The sequence below is a fragment of the Homarus americanus genome, unplaced genomic scaffold (genome assembly GCF_018991925.1).
Source record: "Homarus americanus isolate GMGI-L3 unplaced genomic scaffold, GMGI_Hamer_2.0 scaffold30535, whole genome shotgun sequence".
NCBI classification, from domain to species: domain Eukaryota; kingdom Metazoa; phylum Arthropoda; class Malacostraca; order Decapoda; family Nephropidae; genus Homarus; species Homarus americanus.
In genome coordinates this window covers 2574504-2599389 of record NW_024732440.1, presented here as the reverse complement: position 1 = coordinate 2599389, position 24886 = coordinate 2574504, and the positions used below count along the sequence as shown (strand labels likewise).

At 40.3% G+C, this 24886-nt stretch overlaps 1 protein-coding gene across 1 annotated transcript in view; it reads right to left on the bottom strand.

Annotated features, from left to right (window-relative positions):
* Positions 1-24683, bottom strand: part of LOC121868648 (membrane-associated guanylate kinase, WW and PDZ domain-containing protein 1-like) — a 96757-nt gene extending 72074 nt beyond the window's left edge. Inside the window, exons 1-2 of the mRNA XM_042369483.1 lie at positions 24600-24683; positions 16026-16190 (exon numbers count right to left, since the gene is read on the bottom strand). Of these exons, the coding sequence (XP_042225417.1) occupies positions 16026-16190; positions 24600-24683 (249 nt within the window). The remainder of the gene's footprint in view (positions 1-16025; positions 16191-24599) is intronic.
* Positions 24684-24886: the final 203 nt, after the last annotated feature.

Genomic DNA, 24886 nt, shown 5'->3' with positions numbered 1-24886 from the left:
GAGAGAGAGAGAGAGAGAGAGAGAGAGAGAGAGAGAGAGACATATATACCAGGTAGTAGGTGAAGCAGATCTTAATATATAATGTAAACACACAACACCACCCACCACCACAACAACAACACCACAACACCATCAAAACACTAAACACCACTATCACAACACCAAGCTACCACCACAACCACTCAACAGTAGTCTCAGAGGTAATGGGTCTCATCTCTTCCTTGATAACTGTGTTGATAATTATGTCTCTAATAATAAACACACATAAAGATATCACTAACACAACAAGACCCTTCACTGTGTCCTCAAGAGATCCCCTGCATCAAATTATGTTAGCCGCCCCTCTTACCACAGTGTGTTAAATTATTGAGCTACACGGTACATGAGCGGTGAGACGTCCATGTTTAAACGCCCCTTCCATAAAATTTGATTTATCGAGCCTTTATCCCTCTTAAGTTGACAGACAAACTACCTCGGTTTTTTTTTTTTTTTTGCTCCGTGGTACTCATGAGCCGCGAGGGAGTCAGACTGTTCTTACTACACGCCTCACAGTCTATCTATGATGACAAAACAAATATTATGTGATTTTGTTTTATTTTCGTATTTTTTTCGGGATTATAAACCAATGAAATATATGTATGTTTATGTAGGAAGTAATTGATTTAGGTTTATGACAATCCTTTAGTTACGGTTGAATTTTAATTAACCTCTCTCTCTCTCTCTCTCTCTCTCTCTCTCTCTCTCTCTCTCTCTCTCTCTCTCTCTCTCTCTCTCTCTCTCTCTCTCTCTCTCTCCCTCCTTCCCTCCCTCCCTGTACCTTGGTCACAGTCCTGTCCACTCCAGAGGGTTGAAACAAGAGACTCACACTAGCCCCTGGACCCAGAACCTAACCAAAGTTTACCTAACCTAATTTTATTCTAACTTAAGCTCCCCTTTGCATACTCTAACTTAACCTACACCTCACACATCCTAACTTAACCTACACCTCACACATCCTAACTTAACCTACACCTCACACATCGTAACTTAACATACCCCAAACTTAACCTAACCCATACTCAGCCTGGCTTAACCTACATCTTACATATCCTAACATGACCAAACTAAAGTCCCGGTTTTTGTATAAGAATTGAAGTCAGAGTTCTTTTTCTTTTTTCTGACTCAAAGGAACAGGTTCCTTTCATTCACGTCAGGTGTTATCAGCTCCAAGTGAAATATTTACTAGGGGTTACACAGGGGGTAGGGAGGTAGGGAGGGAAGGGGGGAGGGAAGGGGAGGAGGGAAGGGGGAGGAGGGGGGAGGGAAGTAGAGAGAGGGAGGTAGGGGGAAAGTAGTGGAACGACGTGATGGTGATAACAGTGGTGTGGGTGAGAGTGTTGGTGTGACTGTGGACACAACAACAACAACAGCAGCAGCTTTAAAAAGAGTTGGTGGACAGTGTGTCAGTTCTTGTTGTGTGTGTGATTTGTAAAAGTTTCTTGCTATTTCAGGTTACTGCGATCCTCCCCGCTCTTCCTCCTCCCTCTTCTCTCAACTCGTAATTTTCCTCTACCGTCAACAAAGGATTTTTTTCTTTTTTTAACGAGTTTCATCTATGGAGGATACATGAGTCAGAACTAAACAACACCACTGGAGAGCCTTTCTTCCATGACGGTGAAATTGAAAATAAAAGGACAAGTATTTCCCACAAGAGGCCCAAAACTGCCACCGCGTCGTAGAAACGTATAAGTGGCCGCAACTCCCTAAAAATAAGGACAGTAAATATTATTCCTCCACCTACTACCAGATATTATGGTAAATGCAACTACACAGCAAGTCTAGCTGAAATCCATTATTGTCTGTTTGAGTTATAGTGCTCATAAGGCGCACACACACACACACACAGTCGCCAACTCCCTCCTCGTGAGCTGTCGAAAGATAAAACCAGTGAATTTCGTCTCTGATCTCAAGATGCTGCAGAACTATCCTGACGTAGTACAATAGACTCGAGGGAGGTGGGGAAGGTAGTCGTCATCTGAGGTTAAGCACAAATACCTACAAAGTCAGCAACAGTGTCAAGGAGATCGAGGTCAAGATGTACATATATATATCCTCGAGTTGGTAGTGCCACAGTGCCATGGTGCCACGGGACGTCATTTTAGGTTTAAGACTGACGTAAAGTATTAGAAGCTAAGAAGAAAAGAGTAATGTTTTTGTTTTTCCTGTGAGGTGTTGATGCCGTGAGGAGTGATTTCGGAACAAAGCAATTCTTAACACGTGGCTGCAGGTACAGAAGTTTGGTGATGAAAGAGGAGGAGGAGGAGGAGGAGGAGGAGGAGGAGGAGGAGGAAGAGGAGGAGGAGGAGGAGGAGCGGAAAGAAAGGATAGAGTATTGTGAATGATTCCTGGAGACAAACAAGAAGCGGAATGGTCTATATTTATACATTATTTTCACAATAAACACCAAACCATATTCAGTTACAGAAGAAAGATGAAATAAAAACAAAAGACAGACAGACAGACAGACAGACAGACAGACAGACAGACAGACAAACTAACAGACAGACGTTTAAAAATTCCCTACTAGTAACATAATATTTTTCATGTTACAATTACTACTCTTTGCTATACCTATATTTCTATAAACAGAGCAAAATAAATATCCATATAGTTATCCCACATACACAGGGACTTTTCGATCACCCTGGATATATAATTTTTTCCCCACATGTTCTGAGACCCAGGGTTAAAAATAATTGGATCATGCACAATATCAAATTCACCCAAGGTCTCCCGGGTGAAGATCAAACTGCTCCCTAAGTTCTGAGAAAATCTGTCACCCCGTACTGGAGTTGTGGAGTTCTTAAGAGACAGCTGGCGGGGAAGGAAAGTGTATGTATGTGACCCCAAAATATTGGATTGGATTGGAAAGTAAATACAATCATAATATTACTGGATTCGAGATTAGTTAATAATAATAATAATAATAATAATAATAATAATATAATAATAATAATAATAATAATAATAATAATAATAATAATAATAATAATAATAATAATAATAATAATAGTCTAAGGTAGTATTTTGGTAAGACGTAAATTGTATAAGTAAATACAATCTCTCTCTCTCTCTCTCTCTCTCTCCCTCTCTCTCTCTCTCTCTCTCTCTCTCTCTCTCTCTCTCTCTGAAGACGTAAATGTAAGATAGAGAAAGAACTCGAGAGAAAATAAGAAAAAGTGAGAGGTTTTGTTTCATACGTCGGAAATGATGGAAACGAGCTTAAAGCGGGCAAGTAGTGGTGATGTTGGCGGTGGTGACGGTGGTGGTGACGGTGGTGGTGAGGTGGAGGTGGAGAGTGGTGGTGGTGGTGATTAAGGTGGTAGTGGTGAATGGTAATTGTTGGTGGTGAGTGGTGGTGGTGATGATTATGGTGGTAGTGGGTGATGGTGGTATGTCTTAAGACGACAATTAAATATATCAGTAGAGTAAATAAATAAATAAATAAATAAATAAATAAATAAATAAATACGGCGAAGAGGGGAAGAAATTGCTAGTCAGAGTCTCAAAATACTTTACGTCAAATTTCTCCTACAGCCTGTCACATCTGAGGAGGGGGAAGGGAAGGGTGTGTGGGGGTGAGGGGTGTGGAGGGAGGGGGATAGAGTGGGTGTGGAAGGTGGTGGGGGGGGGAGTGTTTTGAAAGTGCCCGGGAAATTCTTCTAGTTGGCGGAGTCTGGTGACCTCCCTAGGCTCTGAAATGCGCTGCGATTGGTCAATACATTCCACCATCCTGAGCGTTGATTGGTTGAAGGATACCAGGAAGGCTGTTTATTCTCTCTCTCTCTCTCTCTCTCTCTCTCTCTCTCATGCGTATTAAATATTTTCTTCCGCAAATGAAAACAAACTGAACGTAGTATTATTTTAAATGGTCTTTCAATGTTGCTGGAGGAACATTTTGTAATTTCATAAACGGAACACACACACACACACGGTTTTACTTCGTTTCTAAGCGCTTTTTCCTGGATCATCATCATCATCATCATCATCATCATCATCATCATCATTATTATTATTATTATTATTATTATTATTATTATTATTATTATTATTATTATTATTATTATTATTATTATTATTATTATTATTATTATTATTATTATTATTATTATTATTATTATTATTATTATTATCATTATTATTATTATTATCATTATCATTATTATTATTACCGCGTGAAAGACAGTCTTTGCCCTCATACACACCTATTAATGATTTCACCAAACAGTCTTACAGTACCACATAAAGATTAGCCACCCCCAACTTATTTCACCTCATGCAACAATCCCCTTTATCACCAATGAAGTACATTTACAATTCAACAACAATTTAATAACAATCAGTGAGATGGATGGGGTGCCTTTACTACAGGCAGCTACACGACCCCGTGGTTTGGTAGTGAATAGTTCCAATATGTCACATCCAGACAGTTGCTGTTATTTGGTTTCAAGTGTTGTCAGTCCACCCAGGGAATAGCGACTCATGAATCCGAAGCATTAACAATTGAGTGGGAGTGGGGGATGGATGAGTGGGATGGATGAGTGGGAGAGGGGGATGGATGAGTGGGAGAGGGCATGGATGAGTGGGAGAGGGGCATGGATGAGTGGGAGGAGGCCAGGTGAGTGGGAGAGGGGGATGGATGAGTGGGAGGGGGCCGGACGAGTGGGGAGGAGTGACCGGGGACTCAATGAATATCGTCAAACTATATTAATGTGTGGGTGAGAGGGTAGGTGAGAGGGTGAGGGGGTGATGTGTGAGGGAAGGGCGAGAGGGTGAGGGGGAGGTGATGGAAGGGGATGAAGGGTTAGGGAGGGTGGTGTGATGGAAGAGGGAATCCACAACCTTCCCAATCCGTGTTTTTATTTATTTATTTATTATTATTTTTTTTTTGCATCCGATCACCCTTTTGGATGTCACCATTCCTCGCTTACCGGGATCACCAACCCATCACACCAACCCAGACAAATGCCACTAAGAATGTCATATTACCTCAAGTTTCTGAATCACCAACCTAACCTAATCTAATCCCTCCCCCTCCCCAAGGTATAGCGTTAAGGTGTTTAATCATCGGGTGAAGTAAGGTGTGGGGCTAATCTTCAGGTGAAATAATTTTGGTAGGGGGTTAATCTTCACTTGATTCATAAAGACCGTAACTTTTTATTTTTATTTCCCCCACAATATAATACAGAAACTATACATTTTTTTCTTCTGATTTTGTTGGTTCAGTATACCTAGACATCTGGGATCTGTACTGTCTTGTGTTCCATCGCTTATATTGTTTTATATTTATGTAATCTATTGTACTTTAATGTAACTATTAATGGACAAACCTGAAAAATAAACACCCTAACCTAACCTAACCTAACACCACCAATTAGTATTAGGTGGTTAATCTTCAGGTAACGCAATGTATCTTAGTCATCTCGCGTGAAGACTGGAGGCGTTTTCTGTACCATTAAAGACACTTACTTTCAAACACTCCCGCCTGTACAATATGTGTTGTGATTGACGGAGGTTTATTGAGGCGCTGTCAGACCCTCACGATGAAATTGGAAAAATATCGTTTAATTCAGTTGATAGATCGGCCCCGAGAGGAGAAAAACATTGATGTGTGCATCCTGGGGAGGCTGATGTCTGCCCCGTGTTTATAGATACCCTCCTGGATATACTGTACACTACACTAACGAATTATATTCCTAGCGTGAGGCTTTACTATTCATTCAAAAGAGGCTGAGATTCTCACTTCATTATTAATTATTAGTAAATCTAATATTTTAATATGTTTTCAGTTAACAAATTTCTATCAAACAATTTTATGAGTCGTAGTCAGTAATTATAAGCATGTTTGGGACACAGGCTCCTGGCACCTACAGTCCTGGGAAGGCCGAGTAAAAATTAATGGTTGGTTGGTATTATTCCGGTTTATTTACGCTATATCTAGGCTTTAGAACTGCAATGAATATATCTGGTATTATAAAACGTAAATTATTTGTTCGGCTTTTGCAGAACACATTTAATAATTAAAGGAAATTTGTGTATTTATTCAACAAGAGTTTATCACTCCGCACCTCCACCTCTGGGGGCATAAGCCGCCGCTTGTATGAAGAGTTTTGATTCGTTAGGGTTTTAGACCAATCAAAACCAAACATGTTCCGAAGGTTGTTTGGTGAAGCAAATATTCTGTGCGCTGCAGGCAGCTACTGGCCACGACCAGATGAGGTAAATTTTACGAGAAACGTTTTCACCATTACAAGAGACGTCTGTTGACCTACACACAGTAACTGGTATTCATTACACTATTTCTTACTAATGTAACTCTCAATAATTAGTGTATAACATATATCAATCCCTTCCTCTATGACCTGTGCTCATTACAGTACTAGTCCACGCTTAACTCCCATAATATTTTCGCGTGTGACCAACAGTGCCATCTACTGATGAACTTTAACAACAACATTCCAGGTGACCTTTGACCTTATCTCACCGGAGCTCCTGTACCTAAGTGGTTCAACTCGCTTAACAAATTGCTAAATAACCAATGATAACTGCCAAACCTGTTTCATTACGAGCCTATCAACATTATTTAGTTGTCATCAAGTCGTCAATTGTTTAATCACGTGACCGAGTAATATACGGCCCTGGCGCTGATGTGTCTCTGTTGTACATAAACGGAGGTCTCACAGTTAAAGGATCACATTGGGAAGAACATTTTATATACAGTGATTAATCAAAATACCATTATGTGCAACAGTCACCAGTAACACACACGACAATACTAACCAAGAACACCACGTAACATCCTCTCGCACCAAAACTAAATTCAACTCACTTAGTACATTGAAATTAATCGCGTTGATACTTTACACATGTGTATTACGGACGGATGGAGAGACGAACACCCGGACAGACAGGCGAAGGGACAGCACCAGAACCCCCTTAAGGAACAAGAGTATAGAGGCAAAAGACTGGACAGAGTGACGTAGGAACACACACCAGGATTAATAGTTCTTGAGATTTACAGCGACAAGCCACTATCATCACCAGTCTCTCCTACACCACCTGTTACTCTCCACCACCAGTCACCATTGCTCCATCAGTCTCTCCACCACCAGTCATTCATTACCCTCTCCACCAGTCACCCACCACCACCAGTCACCCACCACCACCAGTCACCCACCACCACCAGTCATCCACCACCACCAGTCACCTACCACCACCAGTCACCCACCACCACCAGTCACTCACCCTCCAGTCTACATCAATCTCCTTCTCTGTATTTTTCTACCATTATAACATTTCCTACACGTTCAGCTTGGCACATTACTCCCCACACTCCCTCCCTGACTGTTAGTTTGTGTTTTCAAGAAGAACTTTTTAATGATAGTTTAAAAGAACATCCTTACTTATATTGAACACTGAACATCTGTATACAACAATGTAATAAAGTGAAAATTGGGGTAATTTATTTTATTTTCTACTTTGTTGATGATAATAATAATAATAATAATAATAATAATAATAATAATAATAATAATAATAATAATAATAATAATAATAATAATAATAATAATAATAATAATAATAATAATAATAATAATAATAATAATAATAATAATAATAATAATTTTCGTGATAGTCTAGACTAGAAGCATGATACATATACTCTCTCTCTCTCTCTCTCTCTCTCTTTCTCTCAGTATATATTCTCCCTATTTCTCTTACACACTTTCTCTCCCTATCCCAGCCCCTTTATTCTCTAATGTCCTCCCCACCTTTTACCCTTTCCCTACTTAACCCCTCTTCCCTACCTTCCTCTTCTCCCTCTCTCCCCTCTGCCTATTTTCCCTTCCCACTTCCCTGTTTTACCATCTCCCTTCCCCTCGCCCCCCCTCCTCCCCCCACCTAAGGCCTGATAGATGAGTCTTATGTGTTCGTCTCATTTGCTGGCCGCCCCCCCCTCTCCCTCCCCCTCCTCCCCTCCCCAACACATATCTTGTTTGGGGAGTTTAAACGTCTTCCTCCATCACTCCTGATACTTTCCTCCTCCCTCACACACACCCCTTCCTCACACTCCCTCCTCACACACTCCTCACACCCAGTCGCTCACACGCCCTCCTTCACATTCCTCCGACACACACCTCCCACACACGCCCTCCCTCACACACGCCCTCCCTCACACACGCCCTCCCTCACACACGCCCTCCCTCACACACTCTCTACAATAACAATTACTCTTCAACGACAAGGTAATCTATCTATCTATCTATCTATCTATCTATCTATCTACACATAATCTGTTGATAATCCAAAAAAACAACAACTAAGCTTTCAATTTATTTTTTTTAATTCTTAACTCTTTCACCTGTACATGTAATTCCAGAATATATATATAAGCTAATTAAGAATCATTGACTGGAGAGACTTTGATCATTCGTATAGGTGAGCGTTTGATCAATATGTTGTATCACTTACCACTATATAGGTGAGAGTTTGATCAATGTGTTGTATCACTTAACAATATATATTATGCCGAATTATGCTAAGGCTTTATAATTATTATATATTTCTACCTGTTCTACCTGTGCTTGTATTTGTACCTGTGCTTGAATCTGTACCTGTGCTTGTATCTGTACCTGTTCTAATATCTGTACCTTTACTTGTACCTGTGTTTATATCCCAGGTAACTGTTGGTCCACCCAGCAGTAAACAAGTACCTAAATTTGCAGTTGGTGAAGTAAAGACGGTCTAGTGCAGAGCCAGCCAAACTATACTACCTTATTGGTCGTCAAAGTTATAATTTCCAGTGTTTTTAATCAAAAAATATTAGTTACTTCAGCACCATATTTAAAAACCTCAGATATTTCAGTATTTTGATGAATAAAAAATAAATCCTCGACTATTTGAGGTTGGGTGTACACAATTTAGGCTCCTAGATGAGATGGCGAAAGGCGTGGAGCAGCTCGTAATTCATAGGGGAAGCCAGGGCAACCATAAAGTGAGAGAGAGAGAGAGAGAGAGAGAGAGAGAGAGAGAGAGAGAGAGAGAGAGAGAGAGAGAGAGAGATTGAAACAGGAGATGTCTGTTAATAGTGGCGGAGGAGGTTAACAAGTAGTGGTGACATTACCTACTGAAACACGGGTTGTAATGTCCGTAGATTTTACCACATTGCCTACTGAAACACGGGTTGTAATGTCCGTAGATTTTAACACATTACCTACTGAAACACGGGTTGTAATGTCCGTAGATTTAAACACAACTGAATAAATAACACCTAGTAACTGACAATGCCGTCGACATGGTGGAAGGGAGAAAAGAGACACACTGTAATATACGCAGAGGTTAACAAAGGTCAATTTTATCATTGTGAGAAATAGAGTCAAAAGACAAACACAATGTATATTTTACCATCACGTTTTTGAAAGCAACAAAGAACGGCACTTTCTCCCACTCTTCAAAGGAAGGAATAAATAAGTAAGAGAGAGAGAGAGAGAGAGAGAGAGAGAGAAACTTACCCTTGGGCAATCACCGTGAATGAGTACACTTGACCTATTTAACACACTCCAATAATCTCCTCAGTACACACACACACACAACAGTACTCGACAGCACACCACCCCGGAGCGACTCACTACTGCTCCTTCAGGTATAAACTCTCCCCCTGCCTCACCCCACCACACACGTTAATCAATCTATGGTGTTCAAAGTTCATATAGAAAATACCACAAATTCTAATGACATAATAAGAGATAAAAATATATAATGAAAAAAAATCAAATTATCAATCATATGGAAGTGAAATTTGTCTCTAAATGTAAACAAATGTAAACAAAATGTAAACAAAATATAAAACAATAAGTTATTTACGAGGTTTTGTAGAGTTTTTTACGATATATTTAAACGGAAAAAACGTTTACTTTAAAAAGAGGATTTTAACGGATTCGCTCTTTTAATTAATTTGAAAACAAGGAATAGGAAAATACTGGTGTGGGTTTTTTTTCGGACAGGATTATTTTAGTTAATACTGCAAACCTGAACTGTGACCCTTCCATGTGGGAGATTAATATAATCTGTCTGTCTGACTTGATACCGTATAGAGGAAGCGGGGGAACTCATAATTAGTGTTTACCTGACTTGTATAGATGTAAATAACGCGTTTGACCAGGTACTGTACTGAGAACAAGACCATGTCAAGCGCCTGGAAGAACACTACAACATTGAGGAGTTATTTGTTAACACGTATAAACTACACACCAGTAAGGTAACAACTGTGGAGTTAAGCAAGGTGGCATTATATCACCGTTACTATATATTTCTTATTTGTGTTGAAAGAAGTGAAAGACGGAACTAATTGTGAAGCTCTACAGATAATGGTACACTGTATGTTGACGACACAGCGTACTGGAAGTGCTAGAAGGACGGTCTTGAAGAAACAGGTAAAATATGGAACAAGTGTTTTGAAGGAACGAGGCTTGAGGTGACGACAACACCTGAAGCAGAAGTAAGAGATGGTGTTCAGTTATAACACCTACAGGAGTTCACACAACGAGAACATAAAAGATGTAACACATGTACAGTAAAACATTGGTGTTGTGCGTGTTATCACTAAATACAATGAGAACAGATATAACACACAGTACAGCTAACTATAGTTAAACATTTAGTGTTGTGTGCGCCATCATAAGACACCCTCAAGCACCACAACTGTTCCAGATCACCTGCCACCAGCACTAGTGAGCCCTGGACTCTCAGCACCAGACACAGTAACAGCCTCCAGGTTGCTGCAATGACACCGAGACTATAATTTTGAAAGACAAAAAGCCTGAATGTAAGAAAGTTAAATATTGTGGATTATTTCGATATTAAATCCTCATTAAACAAGGAAGATGGATCACAGTTGAGACGGCTGGAACATTTAGAAACAATGGCCAGAGAAAGAAGTGCTCGAGAATACTAAACTAGACCCCTGAAGGTAGACCAGCGGGAAGACCCCAAGTGTTTTGGTCTGTATAGATGACAATCTTCTTAATAATTATCACATATCAAATTTAGACTTCAACTCCCTCCATAAACCTTCAAAATAAACACTTTACCACTGTAGTTATATGAACCACCACCCCCTCCCGCCCCTCTCTCTCTTCGCCCTCTGCTGGGTCACCTGAGCAGAAGGCGTGAGACATGAGTGATGGTTGTGGCCCGTACCGTCCGTCCATTAGAGCTTCCTATAGGCCTCATCAATTTTCCTTATTACTTCGATTCTTTCCACACGACAAAGCTTTTTTTATATGATTCTTTAGTACATTATTTTCGCATTGCTGGGTTGTGTAAGGTTCATGTCACCCTCGAGTGTATAGTGTGTCACCCTCGAGTGTATAGTGTGTCACCCTCGAGTGTATAGTGTGTCACCCTAGATTGTATAGTGTGTCACCCTAGATTGTATAGTGTGTCACCCTAGATTACTCCCATTTCACTCTAGTAAATACTCTCCCCCATCATTAAACGTCATCAATCTCCTGGATGTCTCTTTCCTAAAATTCATCACAATTTTCTGCTTTAACTTTCTGTCCTAAAAGATTACCGTCAACACACCTGTCTCATCCGTAAACACACCTGTCTCTCCCGTACACACACCTGTCTCTGCCGTAAACACACCTGTCTCTCCCGTACAACACTCAGCTGTAGAAATATTTGGGCGTAAATGAACATCCTGGACTTGGACCCAGACCCGAGACAAAATAACTTGAGAGAGAGAGAGAGAGAGAGAGAGAGAGAGAGAGAGAGAGAGAGAGAGAGAGAGAGAGAGAGAGAGAGAGACCTACAAGCTGAGTTCCAAAGTACAAAACACAGGCTAACTCTCCTTCCTGTCTATCTCTTAATGTTTGTGTTACGCCCTAGAGTCATTCACGGAGCACTGAGGGAGTTTATTTAGCAAGAGGGTGGGTGAGTGGGTGGGTGGGTGGGTGGGGGCTCAGGCGGACGGTCGGACGGGTAAGATAAACACCCAAGTTAAAGATGATGTTATTAGTTGAGTAAGGAAGAGAAAAAAACAAGAAAGAAAGAAACAATTAAAACAACGGGTAATTATCAGAAGTCAGAGAGCCAGCCAGTATCTCTCTTCCCAGCGTCATGACCCCTCCCCCTTTCCTCCCTCCCCCCTTTATCTCCTTCTATTCACCTTCCCCCTCCCACCACCCCTCACGTTCTCCTGAGAGTCGAGGACTTTATCTTAAGTTCCAGAGGTCCAAGTTCGAATCTCATTCTCTTTAACACTTTACTGTGAGGCAGCTAGTAAATACACGAGAGAGAGAGAGAGAGAGAGAGAGAGAGAGAGAGAGAGAGAGAGAGAGAGAGAGAGAGAGAGAGAGAGAGAGAGAGAGAGAGAGAGAGAGAGAGAGAGAGAGAGAGAGAGAGAGAGAGAGAGAGAGAGAGAGAGAGAGAGAGAGAGGTGCTCCCCACCACCTGTACAGCCACACACAGCACTGCCCGACAACATGCACACCCACCCACAGCACTGCCCCACCACTGTACAGTCACAGCACTGCCCCACGACCTGCACAGCCACCCACAGCACTGCCCCCACCACCTGCAGCCACCCACAGCACTGCCCCACAACCTAGCCACCAACAGTACCACACCTGTACAGTCACCCACAGCACTGCCCCACCACCTGCACAGCCACCCACAGCACTGCCCCACCTGCACAGCCACCCACAGCACTGCCCCACGACCTGCACAGCCACCCACAGCAGCAAGGAGATGCACACGAGAAGAATAAGAAAACCAATACCGAATCCCCGAAACTCCAGAGCTTAGGTAAGGTTCGGGGTCGCGAGCTTTGGATTTTGGGGTCATGGGTACGGGGTTCAAGGGCTCGGGGTTTGGAGTTAAAAGATTCGGGGTTTGGAGTTCATAGGTTCGGGGGTCGGAGTTCAGGGATTCGGGATTCGTTGTCAGAGGATTCAGTAGTGGCTCTTACACCTCTACCTGGGAAATTCCCCACAACTCCCTGACACCATCCAACCCTTCTGAGTGAGAACCAGAAAATACCGTATTTGCCGCGTGTTTTATGTCGTAGCAAATCAGCGCCTCCTGGAGAATGACACACACGGCAGGCGGAGGAGGGTGAAAGTGCTCGCCAGCTTGATGTACAGTCAAGACACGACGCACCAGGCGGGGATGAGAGTGAGAGAGAGAGAGAGAGAGAGAGAGAGAGAGAGAGAGAGAGAGAGAGAGAGAGAGAGAGAGAGAGAGAGAGAGAGAGAGAGAGAGAGAGAGAGAGAGAGAGAGAGAGAGAGAGAGAGAGAGAGAGAGAGAGAGAGAGAGAGAGAGAGAGAGAGAAAACTTGTTAACAAAATAAACTTCCATCACGTAAGTCATCCAGCCAGAGGAACGTAAGCAGTGCCACACCTCACACCAGTTAGGCACCCAGCGACACTACTCCTGGCACCCTCCTAGCAGCTGGAACTAAATTAAGATTCCCTTCATCCTGTAGACAAAGGCGTGAAGGCCCCTCTGCCAATCAAGAGGAATAGTGCACACGTGATTCAGGTGACAAGAGGAGATGCATTACCTCTTATGACACAACTCGACAAACCAGATTCTGGGGGACAAACTAAGAGAGATAGAACTGAAAACAAGCCTTTCCTTCTCCAGCAGCTGCGACCAGAGTAATTAAATAAATATAAGGAAAGGAATTGGTATACGAGGAGAGAGAGAGAAAGAGAGAATTGAAACAGGAGATGTCTGTTAATAGTGGCGGAGGAGGTTAACAAGTAGTGGTGACATTACCTACTGAAACACGGGTTGTAATTTCCGTAGATTTTAACACATCACCTAGTGAAACACGGGTTGTAATGTCCGTAGATTTAATCACAACTACATCATAACATCTAGTAACTGACAATGCCGTCGACAGTGTGGAAGGGAGAAAAGAGACAGACTGTAATATACGCAGAGGTTAACAAAGGTCAATTTTATCATTGCGAGAAATAGAGTCAAAAGACAAACACAATGTATATCTTACCATCTCGTTTTTGAAAGCAACAAAGAACAGCATTTTCTCCCACTCTTCAAAGGAAGGAATAAATAAGTGAGAGAGAGAGAGAGAGAGAGAGAGAGAGAGAGAGAGAGAGAGAGAGAGAGAGATTCAGCAAAAGGTCTAAACACACCAGGTCTTCAGCACACATTAAGCTTTCAACACAACACAACACAACACAACACAAACTTCCTTGGCATATAGAAATACACAAGACCATTATATAGACTAATAGTAAACATTTAATTTACTCCTTAAACTGTACGAGGCAGGAACATCACCCTTTAATGGACCAGGAACGAATGGCGTGATTAGTATAGACTAGTTGAGGTGAAAACAGTAGCCTAGGACATAATTCTTAGCTTTTAGGAACCGAGCTAGGAAGGACTCAAGGATCGGATAAGGATATCATGCTAATTAAGGAGTTATTTACCCAGAGTAGGATCAAATATCTTGCCTATAAGAATCAAATTTGGAAGAAACTATTGAGAATAATACAGTCGTGGGAAGAAAATTATAAGCCCCAGAACGCCCCTATGGAGTATTATTGAAGGAGAAATCACTGGGAATACCTAAAGAGTTCACCCCATGTACCATTCTAACTACTACAGGTGTTGGTTCACTACACCACACTCTCACACTTCACTAAAACCTATTATGACTATTTCTCTCCTATCTACCTTCTCGTCCTGCTGTTACATGTTATTTCTCGTAAAGTTCATAAGTTAATTCTGTTTTTTGTGGTTCACGTAGGAGACAGTAATGGCAGGTGATAGAGGGTTAGAATAGGGTTCTACTGTACGCCCGGCCTGATAGTACTGTACCTGGACCATAATGACAGTGCAGAGGTGTCATATCAATAGGTAAATAACGTCGGGACTGTAGGTAATGTCAGGTTATGTGATTGGATGAGGTGATAGTGCAATCTCTTAAAGGTTACTCCGGGTCATTAACATATTCCGCCTGTTCTCAATCATAAAAATTTTTTGAACGTAATTTTATTTTATTTATCTATTTTCATCAATTCAGTAAACAAGAACAAAATAATAATAATAAAACTCGACTATATCCAATTTTTCTATTACAATTGGGTAAAATATTCAAGGTATCCACACCAACATCAAAGCGAATCCACCTGCATCATCAATTCACATATCCACATATTCCACTCCTTACAGTAATACATGTACCTTAATCTCCCCTTCCCCCTCACCCTCCCTCGCCAGATAATGACCTTAGTTCTTAATTCATTCCTAATTCTACCTTCATCCCAGCTAATGATTCTTTCAAGTGTTATGTAAATTTTGAGTGACAATAGACTTCGCTTTTGAGAATGTAAGAAGAATTCATGTACCAGCTTTTCAGTCACGTCTCATCGGTAGCAGAAAAAAAAAGTTTGAGTATTCAGAATCCAAAAATCCTTAAAGTCAGTAATTCCTTCATTTACATATTTCGAAAGCCAATTACCGTCATCCCTCCCTGCCAATTTCAGAACAAGTTATTCGGAATTTCCTAATTTAATTTTGATTATTTTTCTCATAGTCTCCCACCAGAGTAGAGATACTTTTAACGAAAAACATTATATTTATAACTACTACAACAATATTATTACTGCTACATCTATTATTACTACTACAACTATTACTACTACTACTACTACTACTACTACTACTACTACTACTACTACCAACAAAAAATAATCGTTATATATCTTCCTGTCCAATCCTTAAAGAATAAACAAGCCAGACAGGACCCCAGCAATGACCACCAACTTATAACTATGTTCAGCTTTTAGTTGGTTGTATCATGACCCAGGAGACGCAGAGAAAGGTACGTGGAGACCAGGTAGTACCGTACCTTGGAGATCAATAGTAACAGGTGGAGGTACGCATCTTGGAGACCGAGTAAGAGGAGTTATAGATAGTCTGAAGAGGTAACATAAAGAGGTACTGACCCTGGACACTTGGTGGTGGTGGAGGCGGGGGTTGTACTCAGGGGGTGGGCTAGTGGCGCGGCCCTCAGGGGTGACCCAAGAGTACGTCTGGGCCACCACCACCGACGTAGGAAGTTGACTCGTCGTGGCTACCGTCAGTGTCACCTCCTCGCACGACTTCAACAGCTGCAGGGACAAGAAAGAGCTATGTTTTTAACGGGGAATATACGGCACACTGGTAATGTTTACTGATAAGGGATAAGAGACGGCAATGTTTATATCAAAGAAGAAAAAACTAAACGGATCATGATAAATTACCAGGAAAATTTAAGTGACACACACACACACAGACACACACACACACACAGACACACACACACACACACACACACACACACACACACACACACAGAAGGAAGCAGCGGGCACATAATATATTAATCTATATTTACGTCTACAATGCTTATACCTTTCCTTCCATGGAATAACGTGATCTAAGACACAGGTGACAAACAAAGTTCATTAACAGGTAACATACAGCTCACAAAATAAGCAAACATTACCTGGCAGGACCGTAACACCTCCATAGTGACTGGAACACTAATAATTACCTTCCTCATCTGCTGGGCAAGTTACCTGTGCAATATTATGTCCACTGGTGAATGAAAACTCGAGTTATGGATCAGTAATCGATATGTTAACAGACAGACAGACAGACAGACAGGCAGAGGAAGTCTTGACTGTCAACATGGTAATATAATGGACAAATGGAAGTTATTTACAATTGCTTAATTACAATTGTACTAAGTCTTTATATATGGTACTAACTTTCTATTGACATTGGAGTTACATTTTATAACCATGAAGGAGATTTGCATATGTTAGAAAATAAATCTGAAAAGTGTTGTTATTTTTACTGTAATATAATTCAATGCTGAGGGTGTAGAGTAATGTATGTATGTATGTATGTATGTATGTATGTATGTATGTATGTATGTATGTATGTATGTATGTATGTATGTATGTATGTATGTATGTATGTATGTATGTATGTATGTATGTATGTATGTATGTATGTATGTATGTATGTATGTATGTATGTATGTATGTATGTATGTGTATGTATGTATGTATGTATGTATGTATGTATGTATGTATGTATGTATGTATGTATGTATGTATGTATGTATGTATGTATGTATGTATGTATGTATGTATGTATGTATGTATGTATGTATGTATGTATGTATGTATGTATGTATGTATGTATGTATGTATGTATGTATGTATGTATGTATGTATGTATGTATGTATGTATGTATGTATGTATGTATGTATGCATGCATGTATGTATGTATGTATATATGTATGTATGTATGTAAGTATGTAGTGTATGTATGTACTATATGTATACTAATAGGACCGAGCCTAAAGAATATTCGCCCTCACTGTTTAAATTATTGATTCTATAATAAAAATCAGGTAAGGTCATTTATAGCTCACACCTTCCTACAGTAATGGACACCAACCAAAAAAATAAGAGAAATAAACACCCCTCGTATACTGAACTTTCCAGGCAGTAGTGAAGACACCTCTATTTATTCTCACTTCCGGCTATCTCAATTTCAGCAGAGATAGGTGTTTGTTTGCTTGCTTGTTTGTTTGTTTGTTTACCACACTTCCGGCAAGAGATAGTTACTGGAGCTGCAAATCAGAGTACGATGGGTGGAAAGTGCATTAGGTCGTTCTTATTCTCTCTCTCTCTCTCTCTCTCTCTCTCTCCACCTATAAAAACATTAAATATATATCATCTTAAAAGCTTTATTCATTTAAGTCTTCAAGAATTATCGGAGGGGGGAGGGAGAGGGGTGAGAAGAGGGGAGGAGAGGGGTAGGGAGGGGAGGAGGGGTGAAAAGGAGGGGAGAGGTGGGAAGAGGAGGAGACAGGGTGGGAAGAGGAGGAGAGGGGTGGAAAGAGGGGGAGAGGGAGGGAAGAGGGGAGAGGGTGGGAAGAGGGGAGAGGGGGTGGGAAGAGGGAATGGAGAGGGGGATATGCTGGTATTGTGAGGGAAAAGGTTGTGGGGGAGAGGAGAGTGGGGAGAGGACTGTGGGAGAGAGGACTAAGGAGGAGAGGGGAGGGGAGGGGGAAAGAGGGAGGAAAATAAATTGAGAGGTCGGTACGATTTTTCTTTTTTTGATAAATTTCATTCCGGTGGCGGGAGACTTAATTCTTTTTCTTTTCGCTCCCAAGTTGCATAAGAAAGGTCGTGCGTTAGTATGTCCCAGGGGTATTGGACCACGGCCAAGGACACAGTTTGCAAATCGAGTAAAACATCTTCTTTCCTTCCGACGTCAATAGTGGATTTAAGAGACCATCTGGATATAAATGTAGAGTCTTAAAAAAAAAAGTTATATTTGTTTAATTTTTTTTTTCGTTTCTATTTGCATTCGTTTTTATTTCATTATTTTATTCACTTATTTTTTAATCAAGGTCGATTTTTATTTTTACTTATTCATTTTGGATATATTAACAATCTCCAATACCAACACACTAGATTAAAACGATGTCCCAAACCACCTGAATATAAAACATTTTTTTTTCTAAACCTTTGTTCTATTCCACACCATCAATCAGGAACAACTGACAGACACCACGCAACACATAAACAACACTAGTTCCCACAGCAACACACTGGCATAAAAAAACAACTGTTTTACTCTTCAACAAACGTAAATATAAAGAACCTTTTCGAAAATTCCGTTTAACTATCGTTGCAATGAGGTAATTAACCAGTCATAAATCGCCATTCAACTTGTTAGATAATGTTTCCTGTTAAAATGTGAAAATTTGGCATGGCAATAAAAGTTGACGGGTGTATAGGCAATAAATCCCTCCAGTGTTAATTGGAGCTATAGATCAATATATGGTCGTATGTGATAATTCTTTGTAAGGTAAAAGCCTAGTATAATATCCATCTTAAATATTTAATTATATTGAGAGAGAGAGAAATGGAGAGAGAGAGAGAGAGAACTCGTAGGAGAGGGCAGTGCAGAGGGTGTGGCAGGATGTGTGTGGAAGTGGGAGTGAGGCAGGGGTATGTGGTAGGGTGTGAGGTCAGGGTAGAGTGTGGCAGAGGGTGTAAGGCGGGGTGTGAGAATAGGGAGTGAGCCGGGATGTAACAGGGTGTGTGAGGCAGGGATAAGTGGTAGAGGACAGGAAGAGTGGTGTGGCAGAGGGGTATGAGGGCTGCCAGAACTCAACAAGGGGGTTATGTGGCAGGGGGTGTGGCACAAGACGGAGGTGGTGTGGCAGAGGGGGATGAAGGCTGCCAGAACTCAACAAGGGACGAAACAATAAAATACCCATAAAAGTCAATGCCGTAGGAGCAGCCAGTGAGCGGGACCAGCGACCCTCTGAAGACTTCCACGAGAAATTGTCCTTCACTCGTCACTAACTGGCTATTTACTTCTAATGTTATAATAAGGAAAGAGAATAAACTAGTAAAATATAATAATAATAGTCCTAAATGAAATAATAATAGGCCTAAATAAAATAATAAATAAAATAATAAAATCGTATTAAATTGAAAGAACTACGAATGACAACGAGGTAAATTCACTGAAAAAATATAGCACGATTTTACAGATTAGGGGAAAAAACTAAAATTAATAATATTAGCCGGAACCAGTACGACCACCCGAAAAATATACGTTCGTCAGTCAGTCAGTCAGTCAGTCAGTCAATTGTTCATAGAGTGGGTTAATGAATGAGTTATTAAGTTAGAAACTACGCAAGTAAGTGATAAAGGGAGTTATTAAGGAAGAAATTATGCCAGTGATTCAAAGAGTGAGTTACTGTATCTGTCAGTCAGTCAGTCAGTCAGTTAGGGCTCTATTAAACTGTAATAGAGCCAATTATATCCATCAGATAATAGTGTAGGAATATTATTAAGGGTATTTTCGAAAGTTAAAGCATAATATATTGTAGCAAATTCGATTAAAGTTATCTTGAAAAACATTTGGCTTCTATGACCAGAGGGAACACTATCGTCAAATTTCTCTGGAAAATGTCTATCGTCTTTGCTTCGGTGAAAATAATCCAACTTTATAGTATTGTAAAAAATATCGTTTAACTTGAAAAATATAAATAATGAGATCTTGAAATATATCGTAACACACTTTGATATATATCGTAAGGCACCTAGAAATATATCGTAAAACATCGAAAAATATCATATAACACATCTCAAACAATACTGTCTAACATAGCGTGAATAAATGTGTAAAATCAAATGAAAAATACTGCAAAAAAAAAATATTGTAAAAAAAAAATTCATAATAACTTGGAGAGAGAAACCGTAAAAAATCACAAAATATCATGAAAAAAAAAACTTTAAGACCTTAGGGAAAAAAAATATCGCAGGTATGAAATAAGACCTAAGATCTCGTGGGGAGAAAATATTACGTAGAGAAGCCTTTAAAAAAATCCACAATTTGGGAGACAAGTGAGGATGACACCGCCGCCCCTCGCTCCCGTCACTTAACATGAGGTAATAGTCCATCCCACTGGCCACCCTTCCCACCCCCTTCCCACCCTTCCCATCCCCCTTCCCACACCTTCCCAACACACATACTGCATAAAACTTTAGAAGAAAAAATTGCTCAAAATGTAAGAAACTCGAGGAAAAAATTGTAAATGTTCTTGAAGTTTACGAAGGTTCCTAAATATATAAGGGCTTGTAAAAAAAAATAAAAAATACAGGGATTCATAAGAAAATTGCTTGAGTTTCTAAACTTGGGTTAAAGTTTGCCCCACAAAAAAAATGAAGAGGTTCTTAGCAATAAAAACACAGAGATTCGTGGATTTTAAACTACAAAAATTCTGAAAACAAAAAAACAAAACCAGGGTATCGTAAAATAAAATGAACTCTTCATAAAATCATAAAACATTTTTAAGTAAATTTAACGAAAAACAACAAATATTTTACACGGAGGTATAATGTCCTCTATGGTCCGACAGCACTTTGTAAAAATGTATTTGTTTACATGTTTACAAGCGTGTTTGGTTATTGTGGCAAAATAAAATAGGTTGAAAACACACGTATGTAAATTTCTGGCATAGAGACTGTGGTGGGTGGTAAGCTCCTCGGCTTTGTGTTACGGTGGGGTGGACACGAAGGGTGGGATGAGAGGGAGGAGAGGGAGAGGATGAGAGGAGAAACATGGCTGAGTGGGATGAAAGTTGGCGATGGGTGGGAGTGTGGGGGGAGTGGGCATGGGAGGGTGGACGAGGGGAAGGGAAGGGTGGGTGGTAGGGATGGGGAAGATGCATGGCTGAGTGGGATGAAAATGAGGAAAGACTGAAGGAGTGGGATGAAGGTGGGAGAGTGGGGTGGGAGGGTAGTGGGTGGGAGAGGATGGAAGAGGAGTGGGGGATGATTAAGGTGAGGATGGGTATGAAAAGGGTGAATGTGGGACGAACGGGAGGAGATGGGGGCACAGGTGGGTGGGATAGGGAAGGAATAGAAGAGAAGGGAAGGATGAAGAGGTAGTTGAGTGGGTGTGTAAGAGGATGAAAGCGGGCAGGGAAGAAGATGGGGGAATGGGTGGGATAGTGGCTGGGAGGGTTGAGGGTGGAACAATGGAACAGTAAGAGAAAGTGGGTACAGAGGGCCTATAATGGAAAAGAGAAAGACAGAAAAGGTAAATAGGTAAAATTATGAGAGAGAGAGAGAGAGAGAGAGAGAACGAGAGAGAGAGAATAAAAATGTATGATAAAAGAGAATAAAACAGAGTAAAATAAGAATAGGGAGAAAGAGAATTAAAAAAAAATGGAAAGTGAAGAAAGGGGCTAGAGGCGAAGGAAGAATATAAAGAAAAGGGAAAACAAAAGAGGAAAGGAAATATATAACTGACAGGAGCAAGAGATAGATAACGGATGGAACAATGGAGGAGGAAGAAAGATGGAGAAAGAAGGGTGAAGGAAGCACAGGATTAGAAGGGAGACTAATGGAAGAAAGGTATATGGGTTTACAAGAGAGAGAGAGAGAGAGAGAGAGAGAGAGAGAGAGAGAGAGAGAGAGAGAGAGAGAGAGAGAGAGAGAGTTAAAAAAGTTGGTAGATATTGAGAAAAAATAAATAAAGACCAGAAATAAAGCTATAAGGAAAGGAGGATAGAAAGATAAAGAAGGATAGACGATAAAGAAAAGATAGAAAGAAAATATAGAGATAAAAAAAATAAAAGGAAAGAATGAGAGAGTGTGTGTCTCACTACCTCCCCTTGTACCCTGTGATGGACTGGACATTCCCAACTCGACGTCAAAATGAGAACTCTTGAAATTTTATGAGATTTCTTTCATGTCAAATAACACAGAAAGAAAATAATAAAAGAAGAGGAAGTAAAGACGAGCTATGAAATTTCTTACAAACACAAAAACAACAAGACTTAATGTATGATCCGACCAAAATTTCTACCTCAGGGACAGAAAGCCATAACTCCGAGGATTAAAAATGGAATGCGCTCAAATTTCTACTGAATCTAGATATTTATTGTAGGAAGGCGTCTGCTAAATTTTGTGTTGATTTACCAGGTAGTTGTCAAGTTGTTGAAGGAGACGAATTATGCACCGACGGACCCATACCCAGGAGTTATCACCCAGTTAAGCATCGTTTATACTATGGCGGGAACAACATCTTGATAATTTCAGTGTGACGTAATGTAATTTTTGAGAAATATTTACTGAAATAGTTTCTTAGACTCATTATCTACTTAAATAAACAAATCTCTCTCTCTCTCTCTCCTAGACAGCCAATACTCGAGAACTATAACAAAACTTAAAATAACTCAACACATAACAAGAATCAACCAAAACAACAACAAACTAAACAAAAACACTAAAACAAAGCCCCGGATCTACCTGTGTTCTCACCTGGCTGGCTTCATCACCGTCAACCTTCCCCTCACGTTTTGTGGTTCAGGTTATGAGGTATATATAAGGTTAATGTCGGGTTTAATGCGATACATATAAACCAACTTTTCCTCCACAACATAACAAGTGGTGTATTATGTACTTGGGTATCAAGAGACTAGGAGCAACGACTGAGAGAAGGTCTAACAGAACACCATAATGATTTGTTAATGGTAAAGACTTAGATAATAATAATAATAATAATAATAATAATAATAATAATAATTATAAAAATAATAATAATAATAATAATAATAATAATAATAATAATAATAATAATAATAATAATAATAATAATAATAATAATAATAATAATAATAATAATAATAATAATAATAATAATAATAATAATAATTTGGGATCTAGTAAGTTAAGTTAGGTTACTTTTAGGGCTGATAGGTTAGGTTAGGTTTTATTAATTAGGTTAGGTTAGGTCAGGTTAGGTCAGGTTAACTTGAGGGTCTGATTAGTTAGGCTATGTTTAGTTTGGGGTCTGAATAATTAAGTTAGATCAAGTTTGGGGGGTCTGGAAGGACTTAAGGACTATTCAATACAGGTAGCTATGCGTTCACCAGCAGAGACGTAACACCAAATGAAGAAACTTAGAAACTAACTCCCCGAAGTACGTTGATTGCTTTTCATTACGGCATCGTACTGCATCTGTTTGATCTCTCTGCACTGCGTGTGTGTGAGAGAGAGAGAGTGTGTGTGTGTGTGTGTGTGTGTGTGTGTGTGTGTGTGTGTGTGTGTGTGTGTGTGTGTGTGTGTGTGTGTGTGTGTGTGCTGCAAGGTTTATCTGTCAAATAGGTCCCAATCCTTTTATATCCCAGTAATTCCAATACTTACAGTTAGGGTGGATTAGGATTAGACCCCATGTTACTTGAAATCATCAAAAAACAAAAAAATATCGAGTTTTGAGTCACACGTTATAAGTTTCAAGTGGCACGTTTCAAGTTTCAAGTCAGGGAAACATTTTAAGCCAGGGAAACGTTTCGACAAGTAAATATAGGTGAGATAGATTGCTCAGCCCATTTATTTATGTGTAAGGATATTGTGCATGCCGTCAAGGGTTCTGTCTGTCTGTCTGCCTGGTAATTTAACATGATTGAGAGTATTAGACATAGATAAGACTCTCTCTCTCTCTCTCTCTCTCTCTCTCTCTCTCTCTCTCTCTCCAAGAAACCCGAGGCTTTCAAACATATTAACTACAATACACAGGTTTACATTTGTTATTTTTCCATTTAATGATCTTCAACCCATTAGGCATTCACGTGTATCACTGCAGGGTGGAGATGAACGACAGGCTCTAGTGATTGCTTGTGTTGGCGTTGTTTACCGTGGTTCATAAATTACGGCTTATTCTGTTACTAGAAACGACTTTAAATATACATTAATATGAATCTGGAAATGATACGGTGAATTTTCCCACCGTCTCCTCTATTTTCCCACGGTCTCCTCTATTTTCCCACGGTCTCCTCTATTTTCCCACGGTCTCCTCTATTTTCCCACGGCCTCCTCTACTTTCCCACGGTCTCCTCAACTTTTCCACGGTCTCTCTCCACTTCCCCCTCGGTCTCTATTTTCCCACGGTCTCCTCTATTTTTCCACGGTCTCCTCTATTCTCCCACGGTCTCTATTTTCCACGGTCTCTCAACTTCTTCCATTTGTCCTCCACTTCCCTCGGTCTCCCCATTTTCCCACGGTCTCCTCATTTTCCCACGGTCTCTATTTTCCCATTTGTCCCCTATTTTTCCCACGGTCGCCTCCACTTTCCCCACGGTCTCTACACTTTCCCCACGGTCTCTTATTTCCCACGGTCTCCTCTATTTTCCCACGGTCTCTCTATTTTTCCCACGGTCGCTCACACTTTCCCACGGTCTCCCTCCACTTTCCCACGGTCTCCTCTACTTTCCCA